The sequence below is a fragment of the Rhynchophorus ferrugineus genome, unplaced genomic scaffold, assembly GCF_030347505.1.
Source record: "Rhynchophorus ferrugineus isolate W39M unplaced genomic scaffold, kcgeb_rfMv2 rfM1, whole genome shotgun sequence".
NCBI classification, from domain to species: domain Eukaryota; kingdom Metazoa; phylum Arthropoda; class Insecta; order Coleoptera; family Curculionidae; genus Rhynchophorus; species Rhynchophorus ferrugineus.
The window spans coordinates 93,623,922-93,641,484 of NW_027472580.1; the positions used below are offsets into that span (position 1 = coordinate 93,623,922).

General features: G+C 32.1%; 1 protein-coding gene across 2 annotated transcripts; it reads right to left on the reverse strand.

The window, feature by feature from the left end:
* Positions 1 to 834: 834 nt before the first annotated feature.
* Positions 835 to 14,675, reverse strand: LOC143201295 (uncharacterized). 2 transcript variants are annotated; one of them, XM_076412268.1, is made up of 7 exons: positions 14,531 to 14,675; positions 8,475 to 8,687; positions 3,806 to 3,863; positions 3,585 to 3,740; positions 1,826 to 2,025; positions 1,414 to 1,766; positions 835 to 1,355 (listed from the first exon to the last, which is right to left on the reverse strand). In XM_076412268.1, exons 2-7 carry the CDS (start codon positions 8,597 to 8,599, stop codon positions 1,192 to 1,194), a joined length of 1,056 nt encoding a protein of 351 aa, XP_076268383.1. In that variant the 5' UTR covers positions 8,600 to 8,687; positions 14,531 to 14,675; the 3' UTR covers positions 835 to 1,191. The 2 variants fall into 2 exon arrangements, with proteins under 2 accessions (XP_076268383.1, XP_076268391.1); XM_076412276.1 differs by having other exon boundaries at positions 14,517 to 14,583.
* Between the last annotated feature and the right edge of the window lie 2,888 nt (positions 14,676 to 17,563).

The following is a 17,563-nucleotide window of genomic DNA, read 5'->3' on the forward strand; positions in this document are numbered from 1 at the left end:
TTTAAGACGAATTGGTTCATCTATATTAATTATTCTCGTCAAAGTAGTCTCCATAGGCTTATATCAGCGCTTATTGCAATTCTCAAAACTCTTCTGGAACTTATTATTAGTGGTAGCATTGAGCTCTTTCAGTTATTCTCTTTTAATATCATCTAGGCTTACAATACTTTCGACGGCAATTTATTGATTTTTGTAGATAACAGTTTTTGAAAAAATAGTCACACTGGTCTAAGTCTGGCGAATAAACAGTATTGTGTTTTATAAAAATTGGATCCATTATCCTAATCAAATAGCATAAATATTTTTAAAATTCTAGCTTAATTGTGGTTTTCCATAATTCATCAACCATTTTTTTCACGTTTTCATGAATATATTGACGTACTAGAACGACCTGTATGCCCATCATCTTCTTCATCATTTTTTCATGGTCATCTTAAAAAGAATGAATATAAAAGAAGAGAATGTCGTATTGGTAGCAATCACAAAAAAAATTTATAGAAATTTTTTTTAAGAAAAATATTTAACATAATTAATATATATATATATATATATATATATATATATATATATATATATATATATATATATATATATATATATATATATATTCATCCTTAACATCAGAATAATGAACTGTATATTTTCTGTTTAAATCTATCTTGTTTCTTTATTTTTATCTACGAAAGAAACAGATTTGTCATTTTTATGGCATGCAATTTCAATTTAATTTTACTATAACTGTAATGTAATAGCCATTTTATTTGTCGGAGAAATAAAAGACTGTCCTACTAACTTTATTACTTGTTCGTAAGGTTGTAAAGAAAAAGTATTGACTTAAAATATATTTGTCTAGGAAAACATAATTTATTGTTGTGTATTTATAATAAAAAAATCTATTATATTAAACAAAATATAATATAATATATCTATAAGTATTCCTATTGTTTCCTCATGAGGCTTTTCTTATTTCTTTATTTATTTTTTTACATAATAATCCTGTTTATAACTATATTTGTTTAGTTTCAATGAATATCCAAAAGAAAAAGACAATTTTAACAATACAAGCTTCATTCTTATAACAATTTTAGACTCGTTCAAATTCCCACAACGTAATTAAATTAATTATAGCCGGTGATTTGCAATAAACGAAAATAATAACTATACTTGTCGGCTGTATTAGAGATAACGATATCAATGACCTTTCAAAACAGGTTCTGGAATCAGCTCCAGATGCAAAGATGATATGGATCGGCGAACTCTTCTTATACATCGGTTGCTAAGTTTGGATTCTTTGATGTATCCGGGATTACAGATGCAAAAGTTCGGTGCGGAACAAGATCCATTTTCACAGCCCCCTGAAATATTTATAACGACTATTCAGTGAATGATGATGATGAGATTATTGAGTCTGACCTTCGCAGAATGCCAAACATTTATGTCCATTGGAACCCGGTGCTGGAGTGTACCCTTTCTTGCAGGCGCAAGTATCAGGAGCTATACAGTTTCCGTTAAGACACGGACTGGAGCAATGCGCGACGCATTTGATTCCGGATTTATCCAGAGCCCATCCTTTCTCGCAGCTGCAGGTGTTCGGAGCGGAACAGACGCCGTGTTCACATCCTCGGGGACATTCGGGGACGCATCCTCCAGCTCCCAATCGGTACCCGGGTTTACAGGAGCACTTGTTCGGTCCGACACATGTTCCAGTCCCACAGCCTCCTTCACAGTAATACTCACACTTGTTCGTGATCGGATTTACTTGATATCTGCAACCGTACTTGTGTTTTTTCGGTGTTTCTGGTTGAGTGTCGCTTAATGTACTTACCCGGGACTACAGGAACACCTTTCGGGACCGACGCATTTACCACCTTCACCACAGCCGCCTGTACAAACTGGTATACAGTATTTACCATCTGGGCTTCGGCTATAACCAGAGTTACAGTCGCAAATGCCTTGGAAGGTGCACACTCCGTTCAGGCAACCCAACGGGCAAGTGGGGATACATTTATGGGGTCCCTCCGGGCTCTACATCATTAAGTACGTAAAGATCAATACATTAAATTTATAACCGACTCGACTTTGTTTACAGAGCTATTAAATCAGACGATGATATATTTCACACGTGTTTGTTTTAAGAAATAATTTGTGTATCGATTATTGTTATCAAAATCGGACAGATTTTGTAGGCCAATATATAGGGTGGATCAATTTTTTAAAATTGTGCAGAGTACTTAAATATTTCCGAAATAAATACATCAAAACGTAATGAACATGTATCATGAAATATAATAAAAATCCTGACTTTGCGTAACATCCAAAACCAAAAAGCAACATGATTGATAGTTCTCAGCAACAAGAAGTTCAACTTCTATAATTTCACAATCATCATATTTCCCTGACTGGGTTGCGTCAAAGTTGGGGAACAACCTTCGAGCACTTCACGGAGAAGAAGTCATTATAACCATTTAATTCTACAACTATTTGTCTCATATGAACAAAAATTAGGAAAAAATATATTTAAAAACGTAAGAATCAGATCGTATGGCCAATGAATTATCATTGGCCGATCTGATGTTCGCTGATGCAGACGTTGACTTGAAAATGAATGAATAAAAGGCCGAATTAATGGCAGGTAACGGATCGCCTGCTGTTGTTTTTTTAAATATATTTTGAAGTCTTTTACCAACGAGGGTTTATCTGGACTGCGTCTGCTGTTGTATATCTCAACGAGATCCAGATAGAGCAAGTGCGGAGATTCAGACACTTGTCGGTAATACAAGAAAAAAGAGTGCCAAAAATCAAAATATCTATAGAAGCCCAATCGGAGCCAGCTTCAGGAGATTTTCCTCCCTAAGAAGATGCATGAATCATAGAAAGTAATCTTAAAATTCGATAACTAATATTATCCGAGGTCGGAACATCTACGCCCGAACATTAGCTGTATTAGACACATTCCCTAAGTGTCTACTATAGGTTGATGATGATGATAATGAATGTCTTAATTAATTTAAAAGTTTCCAAAATATATATTTAATATTTTTCAATGTTGGTCCAACATATAATCTACATTATGGTGCAGGCATTCACTGACTAAATCAGCTTTGATAAACAAGCTGGTTGAAAAGTTGCAATCATCTTTGGAATACTGATTAAATATATTACTACCATCTACCAAATAGAAGCCCAGATTATTAGAAGATAGCTAGTGGGGTATTATTGTGAATTTATAATATTTTTAATTTTTACAAATAAATAAAAATAACCGTGCAGATATTGAACAACCATTGAAATTAAGAAAAATCGAAGGTGAACTGAAGAACTTCAAAGTACCCCTAATTGTGAATTACTAAAATCTTTAACGGTAAACTAGCCGACGAAGACTCAGATAATTTGGTTTCGAACTATGATTGGACTATAACTAAAAATAAGCCTTTAGTCATCTTCAGTGGAAGGTTCCTAATAACTATAATACCCGATTCTTGTTCTCCTGGTTTAAAATATAATGACTCTATCGAAGGATGGCCACTCTATTTTGTGATGTAAAACCTCGTTGTAACCAAATAAAAATTGTCCTAATATATTACCTTAATATATCCCGTTTTACATGTACAAACATTTGGTGCTGTACAATTACCATTCTCGCAACCATTAGAACAAACTGGACGGCAAACTAAGAAAGTATGTGGAATTTTTTCGTATCCAGAACAACAAATGTCAATTTTGCTCAGGTGAGATCTAGACTATACGGAATAAAACAGAATAAATTAAGTGCGTGCTCGGGCAATAGTTAAAACACCATTCTTACCCCATTTCCAGCCGGAATTCCTTTAATCCGATCCTCTGGAGAGATGATGTCGATTGTTCTGCAATTTAATACACATATTTTTGAAGATTTTTAACATTGGCAAAATATTAGAAAGTATTTTTATTAAGTCATATATCAAGTTGTTAAATGAAAACATTAGTTTTGATTTAAAAATATACAACAAACACTCTTTGAGTCGATGCGTGGAGTCAACAACAAGATAAACTTGGAAGTGCATCAAATTTTACTCGAGATGATGACTCGATATTGACCGCTGAAGTCTTCGCGATAGTCAAGGCTTTATCGTACATCTCAACAGAATCCTTCAAAAAATGTCTAATCCTTACCGACTCCCGAAGTGCCCTCGATTGTTTCCTGGAACAGAAGTTCAACCACCCTCTGGTCACCGACTCACTGTCTGTCAATTCCTTCTCACGTTGGTATACCGGGTAATGAACGCGCGGAAAATGCAGCTAAATCGGCAGCCTCATCTCCCCTCTCCATCACGGATGTTTGTGTCCATATCAACCTTATCTCATTCGTTTCTTGTTTTAAAAATAACGTCGTTGAGACCAGTAGGCCAACCCCGACAGGCTCTTTGAGATTACAGCTGATTTTTTCTCCTCTCTTCACGTCCCTTCCCTACGTCACCATGCCTTAGCTTTGAATTGACTCAGATTGGGCCAGCGTCATTTCTCACACGGTCACTTAATGACTTCGAGCCTGGCTGCTCACTAAGTTTTGTCACCCTGTCCCTTTTTCAGTCTACCACATATTGAACGACTGTCCACGACTCACCCAGATTAGAGCTAAGTTTGGGGTGTAAAATTTTAAAAATGCCTTAACAGGAGAAAATACAGACAGACTCCTCGGATTTTTACGTGAGATCGATTTTCTCCATAGAATCTAGCCTATGCTAAGTTTAGCGTTACTGACCAAATAATCACTTCGATATGGGTGCAGATGTGTGTTGTCTGGATAGAACCTCTACTTCGTTATGGTTGTGTTTGTAGTCCTATATTTGTATTCATTTTTAAATTATATATACACTATTTATACTTTTAAACCCCCTATTTATCTTATTATTATATATATACACTTAATGCCTATCCCCTTCCCCTCTAGATCAACACCATACTATTGTATAGTCGCGAAATAACGATAACCGTCAAAGCGATAAAAAATACAAAACAATACTTAAAAAACTATCAATATATAACATGGAAATTATTGAGAACAGCAAATATCGCAGAGCCTATGAAATCTTACCTCAATCTAAAGGGTAGTTTAGTAGTAGTATATTTACAGAATTTTATTATTTATAAAAATTTGATTCGATTATTACTCTTAAAAATTTCGAAAAACAACAGTTAATAATCAAAACCGATCTGTATATGCAAAAAAGCACGCGTAAGTATATTTATTGTTACTTATTCTACATTTTTACTAAGTCCACTGAGATTCTGAATAAAATATATCCAGAATTTATAGATGGAAGGGCTAATTTGAATGCCTTGGATTGTTTTAGCTCAACACGTAAGAAGAGGAGTAGTAGAAAGTGCAAATTCTCAACATTCACTAGGCATGAAATTAAAAAACATACTAAATTGTATCTGTAAGAAATGCCATCAGAAATTATAGTGAAGAAATGAAAAAACATGTTGCTTGTTGAGTTGGAGGTACAAACAAAAGGGAAAAATTACACAATAAAGAATATTAACAAATATAAAAGCAGATATTAGAATATATGTATAACGTATTCGAAGAAGGCGGAGAATTGGTAGTTCATTTACCTACGACTTTCTGTCGACCTTCAGTGTATTTTTTAAATATATCGATATTTTAATGACCTTTTCTTCGCTCGTAATATCGAAATAATTGAGATAATGACTATATTTTTTGGTCATCAAAATAATAAACTCCAAAAATATCGATGTTCCTTCCGTATATCATGTATTATTAATTAAAATTAAAAATAATTAACCTAAAATATATATCTAAATATCAACATTTTTTATTGGATATCAAAAAGGTATCAAGAATATGAACAATGTAATATCAACAAACCATATATTGTAGTTAGAGGTTTTTTAGTTCTTTTTTCAAATCTATAGAATGTTCATATTATTTTCTACTAAAACCTATATTGACATACGGAGTTCAATTATGGGGATGTTCTGCAAAGAGATTAAACAAAATACACATTTTTCAGAACAAAGTCCTGAGAGGTATTGTGGGCGCGCCCAAATACTATAGGATTTATTACCTACATCGAGACCTTCATATACTCATATAAATCAAGAGAATTGCAAGGGGGCATGAGGAAAGACTCCATTCTCATGAGAATATTGAAGTATTGCAGCTTTTGGAGACCACCAGAACAGGACACAGACTCAAAAGAATCAAACCATCTGATCTTGAGTAGCGTTATGTAGTGAGGTGCATATAATAAAAAATACAGCAGTGACATGTATAAACATTATTTCACCAGAGACTGATATAGGGTCCTCCTAGTTATATACCCAGAGTTAATTTATTATAAAGACAAATTGTAGGTTAGTCGGAAACGACTAGTAACAATGTAATAATTAAATAATAAAAAAATATTGTTTTCGCTTTCAATATCAACACTTCAGCAGCTATGATAGGGAAAACCAATGTAAAATCAATAAGATAATATACGAGAGCATGACATAATTCTAAAATAATTGGTTTCCTTTTGGCCGCTTATTATAATTATCACTACATAGTATAAAACAAAGTCGCCTTTTCTGTCCCTATATCCCTATGTGCGCTTAAATCTTTAAAACTACGCAACGGATTTTGATGCGGTTTTTTTCAATAGATAGACTGATTCAAGAGGAAGGTTTATATGTATAATACATGCATAATATACTAAGGCAACATTGCTAATTTTAGAGGTTTCTAACGTGATGTCGTAAATTAACCTATTTTTTTAGGCTTATTTAGCAATTAGCAAAAACGCTGCCTAACCCTACGAGTTAGATCAAATTAATGTACTACAGTATTGTACACCATAAAAAGGTCTACAAAAAAGTCCGCGATGGTATATGTTTATCTTTTAGGGATAACCCACATTAACCATTTTTATTGTTTACTTTTTACGTGAGAAAATGGCTTATTTACGAAGCTATTTTAAGCAATACGGCATTAATCCTTATCGAATTAAGTACCTTAAATACAGTGTGCAATTAATATAGATCAATATGGTTCCTTACAGCATGTAAATTAAACAAATATTTTCGGAGATATTACAAATTTAAAATTTGCGTTTAAAAATGTGTAATGTAATAAAAATTGTATGAATTTAGATATTCCAAAGATAGCAGGAAATCTTCATAGTAAGTATAGGGAAAGAGGAATTGTTTTACTCCAAATTTAATGCGTGCAGGCCAAGGGCAGTAATGAATGAACCAAAAATACTGGATCGATTTTAATCATGTTTTCATTGAGTGACATAGGCATATATATTTTATACCCGTGCAAAGTCGGAGCGGGCCGCTATGTTTTTATATACAACGTTCATATTTTTTCTGTAGTGTATTTAATTTAGTATCAGCATTGCACCCGTGCGAAGCCGGGGCGGGTCGCTAGTTACTGATATTTGGACATGAGACACATCGACGCGTGAGGGTTGTAACTCTGATGTTGTTTATGTGAAATGTATGAAACATTGACAAACACTGCCTTAATATGCTATGAAGTTCGCAAAAAAATGTGTGTGTTATTTAAGAATATTTACTAACAATTCCTATACAAAAATGAGTCGAAAATTAATTAATTCATCATCATCATCGTCATTATGACCGATATAAAATATTTCGTTCAAAATTCTTTTAAATTAAGTACCACTCATTTCTGTGAGATTTCATATTTGTACAGATTTCATTCAGGATTCATATTGAACATATCAGCACCATCCAAACAAAACTGATCAAGAAATAAGGAGACTGTTCGAAATGTTTTCGTATCCTGAACAAACATTACTTATCTTATATTTAGATGTGATTTAGATTATATCGAACTGAACATAAAATATTTTCATGTCTGAGATTGCTTTAATCCAACTGACGAACAATCAATTTTTTTTAATCCCAGAGGATTAGAACAACCATTTTAAAAAAACGGTCAAACCGTATACAGAATGGAATTTAATACATGAAACTCTATACATAGAATATTATTTGTCCCATTTATAGCTAAATTCCTTTATTATAATGAAAGAACATCTCTTGTTAGAAAGATGGTACAACGTTATATCTATTAACGCTATGAACAATAAGAAAAAATATCAAAAAAAACCTTTCACATAAAAAATAATTTATAAACCATAAATGACCCGTATTAAGCCTTAAAAATAAATCGAGACGAATTATTCGAAGGTCATTTGTCATAAACCAGATAACATACAATTTAACGATAATGATTATCCAGAAATAAAATTATACATGTAACCTTAACCTCGGGTTGTTCTTGGAATATATCGATATACGTTCATGTAGATTACGAACTGGCGCTTTTCTAACACACATTCGCATCGGGTCATATTTATTTTTAAATCAATTATCGACTGTTCATGAGAATAACTATAGCAACAAACAATAAATCTCGAGAAACAATTGCTTCTAAATAATTCATGAGTACTTACGGTACTTCCAGGGTACATATTCCCGTCCTGTTGCGATTGGTGTGAGCGTTGTGATGCTGGGCCAGAACGGGAAAGATAAAACATGCGATCACCAAAACTTGGACGCTGGTGCGGACGAACGCCATGTTGACTGGATCGTCTTCCTTGTCGGTCTATTTACGTTAAAGAACGACCAGCCGGTTTAAATTTATCTAGTTATCGTCGTCTAGGAAGCTAGAAAATAAAAACAGATGACTAAGTGCAGTTTTTGCCTTTCGGGACGTTATTATATCGAGTTCGTATCGTTTAGGTAATGGGTGACAGATTATAATTGCATTAAATCCGTTTTACCGGCCACTATTAGGTAAATAAATAGAACAAACACAAATACCTGATAGCACAATGATAAAATAAATCATCAGTGACCTCTTGGACGGTAGGGTTTTTAATAAAACGTTTAAAAAATCATTAAGACTCAAGAAAAAGATTTCAGAATTTTAAACGGTTATATTGCATGTCATTTTTCATTTTTAAAAGGCATTTATTGAGAAAAATTAGTATATTATATGATAATGTAAAATGTTTTTAACAAAATATTTGAATCGACTTCATAAAAATATATAAAGAACTCACTAAAAGGTAAAAAATAATCAAACTTAAATAAAAATAAAATGTGTACGTAATATTCGCAATAACTATATACAAATAAGGAAAAACCTTATTTAACGAATATACTACCCGTATTTTATATTATACTATATACACACACTATAAATTTTTAAAATCTCCTTTTACCAACTATGGGTTTATCTGGACTGGACCTAAAGTTTAACGTGGGCTCCGAACCACGGTCTTCAGCATTAAGCCTACCGACTGGCGAGTGACCAACTTTAGAAATCATCCCAGAAGACATCCGGTCTTACCCAGCCTGGTTACTGGCGTGACTGGGATCATTTTCTTTGTCGGATTTTACACTCTTGCCCAGAACATTCACAAATTTCAAACAATCACAAACATACATTTTTTGCTCTTTTTGCGCTTCTTCAGTATTTCGAAACCGCTTGCCCATAAATAAATGATCAATTACACGCCATCTTAATTTATTTACATGCTATTTCAAACGTTTTTTTCCTAAGGGGTGGTGAACCAGTGAGAGCTCTTTTGACCGGCTCTATTGTGTATTTGCGACTATTCTGATTCTCTTTTTACTTAAAAAAATCATCTATAGAAAAAATTTACAAATTATTTATTAAATATGTCTTGTCATTGAGTACAATTTTTCCTCATGTTTATGTTTATGGTCGACCCATTTCCTCACTTCTTCAAGTCAAGCAATCTATGCTGCATCGATCTGAACAAGTGGTCATCAAGGCGCTATGTCTATCCTTCATACTTCGAACTGTTGCCGAGTGTTATCTTGCAAGACGACTTTGGTTACGTATTTTTTGAAACAGTACCTCAATCAATTTGGCCAATTAACGTCTGTGATAACAGTTTCATTCAGTATGTAAGGTTTCATTTGTAACACTACAGATGGCTGGTTCCATCATACACATAGCATAACTTTATGGCAACGAATATTCCGTTTTCATAACATGTCGACTAATCCATGACTTTCTACGCTTGGGATCCTTGTAGTAAATCCACTTTTTATCGCCAGTCCCAATACGTCGAATGTTTTTTTATTTGGCAGGCGGTTTTTTGAAACAGCAATGTTGAAAAGGTTCGAAATATAATGTAATGCATTATCTTCGAACTTTGTTATTTATATTAAAATCACCACTTTCAAATCGTTGAAAACATGATGGAACAGCATCAACCCAAGTTCCTAAAAGTGTCTAAAGAACTTCAGCAAACTAAATCCTACCCTTAAATAACTGCACTGAATAATTCAATAATAGTGAATGAAAGATTGTTATTTTATGTAGAGAAATGTTAAAACTATCGAATGTAAAAGTCGTTTATATTCATACTTTGCATTTTCATCAACAGATCTTCTGTTCACAGACAAATATATGAAAATTTAAATCTTTCTAAAAAGAGCATATTGATCATATTCAAATAATGGAAGAGCGTACGCTATGTTAAGAGAAATACCAAAGCTCTTTGATGTACAAATGAATTAAAAATAAAGTAATGGTGATAAGGCCGAAATGAATTGAAGATAAACGAATTTGAAGGGTTTAAAATACAAAAATAAATTAAATCTGTTGAAAAATGAGAAGACGTAAAATTTCAATAAATAAAAATCCACAGCATGATTTGTGTTGCTCATTGGAAAGATAACAAAATTCAAATTTTCTATCTATTTGTGTGCATAATCCTTCACCAAGAACCTCAATAAAGATCGTCCGAGATTATGTCCTGTTTGTGTGGATATAACATTCTAATGTTTTACCTATTGAACTGAAAAGTGTGTCCTATCCAAGACTGCTATGTACATATCGTTATTATTGTTTTTATTGACCACTAATCGCACCAGTTTTATTTGTGATGCATCTGGGTTGGTTGATTTGATTTATTAAAATACTTTGGCTCGAAATTAGACGCCCACCAAGTTAATCGATCAAGAAGGCAGTTTCTGAAATTGCCACATTGTAGCTTTATTTGAAAATTTTCTCACAAGATAAAGCGAAAAAAACTTTTTTGAGCATAAAATAGACATAAACCCTAAACATTGTGACTTTAGATGTTTGGAAAAATAATCCATGTTTTTAGCGTTTAAACAGAAAACTCTTAAATAATCACCATTGGAAAATCCAAATATTTATCAATAATCTATTAGAATTATTGGTTCTTAGAAAACAGTAGAATTGTATCATTTATTTTCAATGATCTTGGGCACAAACAATAACAAATAACAATAGCATATATTAAGTGCTAAAACCTTGTATCAACATTTAAGCAATTAATCAACTTCGGCAGTGTATACGTGCGATTTAATTATTTTAATGCATAATCAAACTGTCATTGCATATTTTAAGTGCTCCATTTTAGGCATTATTTTAACAGATTTGTCTCACTATCTAATCACTACTAAGACGTATTATTTTCCTTTAGTTAATTGATATGGTACTCATTTGTTATTTTTTAAGTAAATGCTGTTGTTAGAATAACTTTTCTTTTATTTTACATTTATTTGATACAAGAAACTGAATATATTGAATCGGAATTATTGAGTTCTTGTTCCATTTTTAATCAGAGAAAAATCATAAAGCATCATCAGCTCATCTTCCGGCCTTCCAGACACTTATAACCGCATAATTACTAGGTTCGAATATGATTAGATCTCAAACTGTTGACAAAGAAGTTAAAAACGGAACGAAAACACTAGCTGTATTCACAAGACTTCGTCCTATCAAATTATCACTTATTTTATTTCATCTGAACTGATTGAACTGAGCAACCTTTCCATTTTTATGAACATACCCTAAATTGTGAAGATAAAATATAGGGAAAATTTCAATAATAATGTATACCGAATACTAGAAATATTATCCTGTGTTAATTTTCTAGTTATAATAATATAATAAGTTAAACGAATAAAGTTAAATAAGTTAAACAAAGTTAACGAATGATAACTTTTGAAAAGGCCAGTACTAATTGCTAGAAAACAGAGATAAGTATTTCAATAACATTAATTGCAGTCATTGCTATAATTTACATAATGATGAGATTATAAATACAATGAAGCATTAGACTGGATGCGATACAATACTTTTTGACAACAACAATCGAATTTTTGATTATTGTGATTGATAAATAATATTTATACCAATACATAATTGTAAAAACTATAAATTACTATTGTACAAAATTACCAGCAGATATTTTGCTAGTTTTTGTAACGATATGCTAACGTCAGATAGCATCCGAGTGGGTGCTATTATCCGATTTTGTTAACTTGTTTCTAAACAACTTTTAATATTACCAAACAACTTTTATAATATGGTCCTATACAATATGTATTGCAACAAACGGCATTATGTGGAAGCAACTAATATATTTTTGAAGTGGTAGCCGAGAATTGGCTAGAATCATTTCCAATTCTAGAAACTAAGAGGCGTAATGGATCTGGTGCTTAGGCCAATTGTTGCAATTCTATAATCTTATGTAAGCACGACGGTTAATGTTTTAGAAGTTATTTAAAAATAGTTACAAATAAGGCCGTAGTTTGATAAATTGGAATTGGAACTGGAAATGCAGCCCGGAACTCGAAACCAGAGGTGATTTCTTCAGTTCGAGAGATCAAGATTGAGACGATTATTGAAAAAAGATAATGGCCGAGCAGTACTTTCATTCTTTTTTTCCAAAAATCAATCTGATGTGGATTTAAAATATTATTAAAACCATCGGACTAAGTAACGATCAGCTATAACATAGTCAATTACTACAATTTTATTTCTTTTCTTTAGTCTTTATTTCCTTCTGATAATCTATCTTTTTTATGCATGTAGACACTTTAGGCATCTAATTTATTAGCCTATTTAGAAAATATGTTATTATATAAGAAATTAGATATGAAGCGAAAACTTATCAGGGGAAAAAAGCATTGCATGTGGAGCGAAAATAACATGCAAGCTTTCGCTCTTATCAAATAGCCACACAAAATAATGAAAGTGTAGTTGCCACCACATCTTCAGTACCACCAGAAAGAAACTGAAACATCCTGGATAAAATGTCTTGAGTTCATCAAATCGACAAAATTTCAATTTTAACCATGAATATCAAACAAGAATCATATCAAGCACAGTTTTTTATGTCTGCACCAAGCAGAATCTCGTTCAAATAAAAGTCGAACAACGAAATCTAATTCTAGTAGTATATTTCTATGTATTTTAGCATGCTGGAAACGATAATAATATAAAAATAACTCTAAAACGTCAGGATTTAAGGTTGGTAAAAAGAACTGTAAACTACGTAAAATAAACCTACTGAAACACATTCCAAAGATGGAGGTTACTCCAAATACATAGTTTCAAAGTTCTCTCAAAAGCAAAGGCAAATAAAAATGTTTTCCTCGGACCAGACATGTTTAGATGACTTATCAATGAACAACAATTGATCATAATCATGACGAATCCTAAAAAAGAAGGATGGACTAATTTTAAGAAAGTCATAGAAACATTTGTAAGCAATTGTAACGATTCTAATTTTAAACAAAAGATTCCTAAAATCATTTTGAGTTTTAGTTTGCCTACTTTTCAAAAAATTTGGAATAGGTGAATGGAGAGCATTAGCAGGTTAACGATTTCACCAGGATATTATAGAGATGGAGAAAAGATACCAAGGATCTGAATGATAGCAGACTACTATTGGACGCCATCGAGATCCTCCAGCTTCTTCCTACAAGCGAAAATATACAAAGAAGAGCTTCACATGGAAAGAAAAAAGTTTTTGTGCTAAAAGTTAAATGGTTTGTATTAACAAGGTTACCCAAATCAAAAAAAACGTGACGTCCTATAACAGATAGAAAATCATTTTCGAATTCAGTACACTGAAAAACAAAACAAAGATAAATGTCACAAAACTTAAGAAGCTCTTGAATTTGTTTTGAATTTGTTATGGTCAATTGATAAACAAGATCTGAACGCTAGATATCATCTGACACCACGTCTAAACTCGTCGTTATTTTAAACCATTCACAACTAACCTCACCGTTTCCGTACAGTTTCCATTTTTATTTAATATTGTCAGATTATTATAATTAATTAAGTTGTTTATATTATAATTTAATTTAAAAAATTGTTAAAAGTAAATAGGTCTTTGTGGATTCATTTCGGTAAAGTAGAGATACACTACTTTACCGAATACATACATAAAATAATCTATACAATTTGTCACAATAAATTTACAATCAAAAAACCTCAAAACTTGTTTACTGCCTCTGAAAAATGAAACCGTTAAACAACCTTCGATGCGAACGAACTTGGCGAAAGGTTTTTTCGAGCACCCAAATGTAAAACTGGACTTTCGCAATTTCGTTAGAAATTTCTCGATCTCATTCGACGACAATTAAATAGCGCGTGAATACAACAAAACTAAAACTCTCAAATAACGTACAAGTGTTAAATTACCTTCGGAACCGTGACGGTCTCGAAACAAACACGGTTTTATATCGAACACAGATGTTGATAGCCGAACGAAGAGAAGTAACCAACTAAAAGTGTGTTGGTCATGAAATAATTGTTAACGAAAAATATTTATGGCGCGTCGTGCGCTAACTTAGCGTCCGCTGGTCAAACAAAGCGATTTTTTACGTTATTTTTAAGACCGACAATTATCGCTTAATCGCGATTCTATTGGTTTTACGTTAATTGACCGCTAAAAGCTATTTTCTGCTGAATTACATTACGATCAATCGGTGAAAAACGACGATATTTTGTCATTTCGTCGAATTGTTACTCTTAGATGGCGCGAAGGGAAGGGGGAAGGAAGAGTAGTAGGAGACGGTTTTCGGTGGTGGTGATTTTGTGTTGAAAAGGCCAGGAGATCGATATTTTTCTGGGTAAATGGGCTAGCGGGAGTACCATGACGGCTGTAGCGAGCCGGACCTACAAAGAAAACATTAAATTTTTGCATACTTTTCCTGCTGGCGCGTGCGCCATGACCCTTTCGAGTATGCTATCGTAAACCTACTATACTGTTTTGGTTGTGAGTTAGTGTCGAACTCGGTAGTACGTACTAGGAAAATGTTTATTAATAAACATCAGATATATAAGTAGAATTCAATTTTTATTTGCAAATTAAATTAATGATTAAAAAAAAATTAAATAACCATAGAGATGTTATTATTCAAAGACCTTTTTAATGTTTATATTTCTCTTAAATAATTAGTAAGATAAAAAGTACTTAAATAAGCAGACATTACTTGATAAATCTTTATCTAATTAAAATAGTTTTAGATAGTCCTCTTATTAGGTGTTTGCATATATTTTGGTCATTATTTAACTTTAAAAAGGAATTTACTGGAAAAAATTGGTACAAAATATGTTAATCAAAATGTTTTCCATAATTTTACACAATTTTTCCATCTTCATGCCTGTTTGACACCGGTGTTGAATGTCTTAATGCTGGTCGATGCTTGAAAAACCTGACAAACCGGCTGAACAAATTGGATCTCTATTTCATCATATCGCAGGTAGCAGCATATCAAAATTATTTGAGAAACTGCTGTTAAAACGTATTAAACCATTTATAGAAATACCAAATTTCTAATATAAATATCGCAGTGCGCAGAGTACCAACGGCTGTTGAAAAGACATTCGAAGAAAAAAAACACAGCCCTGCAATATTCCTGGACGTCTCACAAGTTTTGACCGAGCGTGGCATTTGGGATTAATATACAATATGAGCAAATTGCTATCGCCGAATTATTGTCGACTACTGGAGTCATACATTTTCAACAAAAACAAATAGTCATCAGAAAGACGCTATGTCTGGTGAGCAAATTTGGTGCAGAAGAGCCAATTCCAGCTGTAATGGTGCTTTTCTTACAATTGCTGCAGTGTGTATCATGGGGCAGCCCCCCATTGTTAATTAACTAATTTAAATACAGTAAAAATTTTTTTCAACAAAATAATAACTTTAATTATTCATCTAATTCATGGTTTTTAATTATTCATTTGCCTTGATAAAATTAACAGTTTTTCTGTTAATAAAAAATTGAAAACAAACAAAACCAGTAAAAGTTAATTAATGTTAAAGTAAACCTCCACAATTTTTGTTAATTGCATTTCAGTATAATAACATTTCAGAAACAATTTTCTTATACTTTTTGATAAATTTTAAATTTACAATGAATCATTATTATATTAACAATCGTACAAAACAATATTATGATTAATGATTTTGCATAGAGACCAAAGAGCAAACAAGTTTTTTATTAAACGTATCAAAACAAAACTTTAATCAAAACAAATGTTGGTAGTTCTTCTATTCTTTAAACCTTCTATTCTCTACACCATCTGAAATAAGTAACGAAGCAGTGAAAATCAAACATTCATACTATCAGTATGATGAATATTCTGTTTCGAAAACAACGTTGTTAAAATCAGTTATATCTGCTAATTCAAGACACTAAACACTTATTTTCTTACTGCATATAATATCTATTATTCCTTACTGGATACATATAGCTATCAATACAATATTTCCCTTCTCATTAGTCGGTCTTTTAAGCTTCTAAGGAGCTTTCTAGATCTTAACCATCTTAATCTTGTTCTTTCTTTTTTCCTTTTTCTTTTAAAATCTATCCTGCAATTATATTAATAGTTTTTATCTAATTGGCCACTAGGAATGGATGTTCTAGCCACTGTTTTATTTGTATTACTATATCTTCTTTTATTTCTTTTCAAACTGATTTCTCATTGTCTAACCCAATTCATTTTTATTTTATATTGATTTTCTGCTACTGTTATTGGACGTACTATGATTTTATACAAAGATATAAATAATAACAAAACTAATTTTTTTGTTAAAATATATCGCAGCTAGCTTGACAGTAGGTTGGTGGAAATATATCTGTGTATACATGGTTGATATAACTAATTCATTATTCGAGTAACATTGGTCCATATATTCATAAAAATTGCTGCGCTCTGGTTAATAAACGATATTTAACTAAACAAATTACCTATATTAATGCGTAAAGATCAATCAATTTTGCAGGTCGTGTAGCGTGTCGCAATTATAATAATATATCATTCTTATATTGCACGAAGTTTGGACTAATAATGACATCAATTCAAAACCTACCAAACAAATATCGTTCCAGGTTACAATAACCCTATTTTGTGAACATTTTCATAACCCGATGAAAAAATATTTCATATTACTGCTACCAATTCCGAAATACTACGCAGTTAAAAATAAATAAACAAACCAATCAACAACATCAAAAAATCCCACCCTGAACACGACAATAATTTGAAAGATAACTATAAAATACAGAGATGATATCCCATATATGAAGCAATAACCAAGGTTGCATGTCTAAGTTGGCAGAGGGCATTCCAAGTGAAAAATTAAAAAAAAAGTATTTTGATAAAACGTTTTATTTAAATAACAGTTAACATTTTTTTTAAATATATTTTAAAGTAACTTTTTAC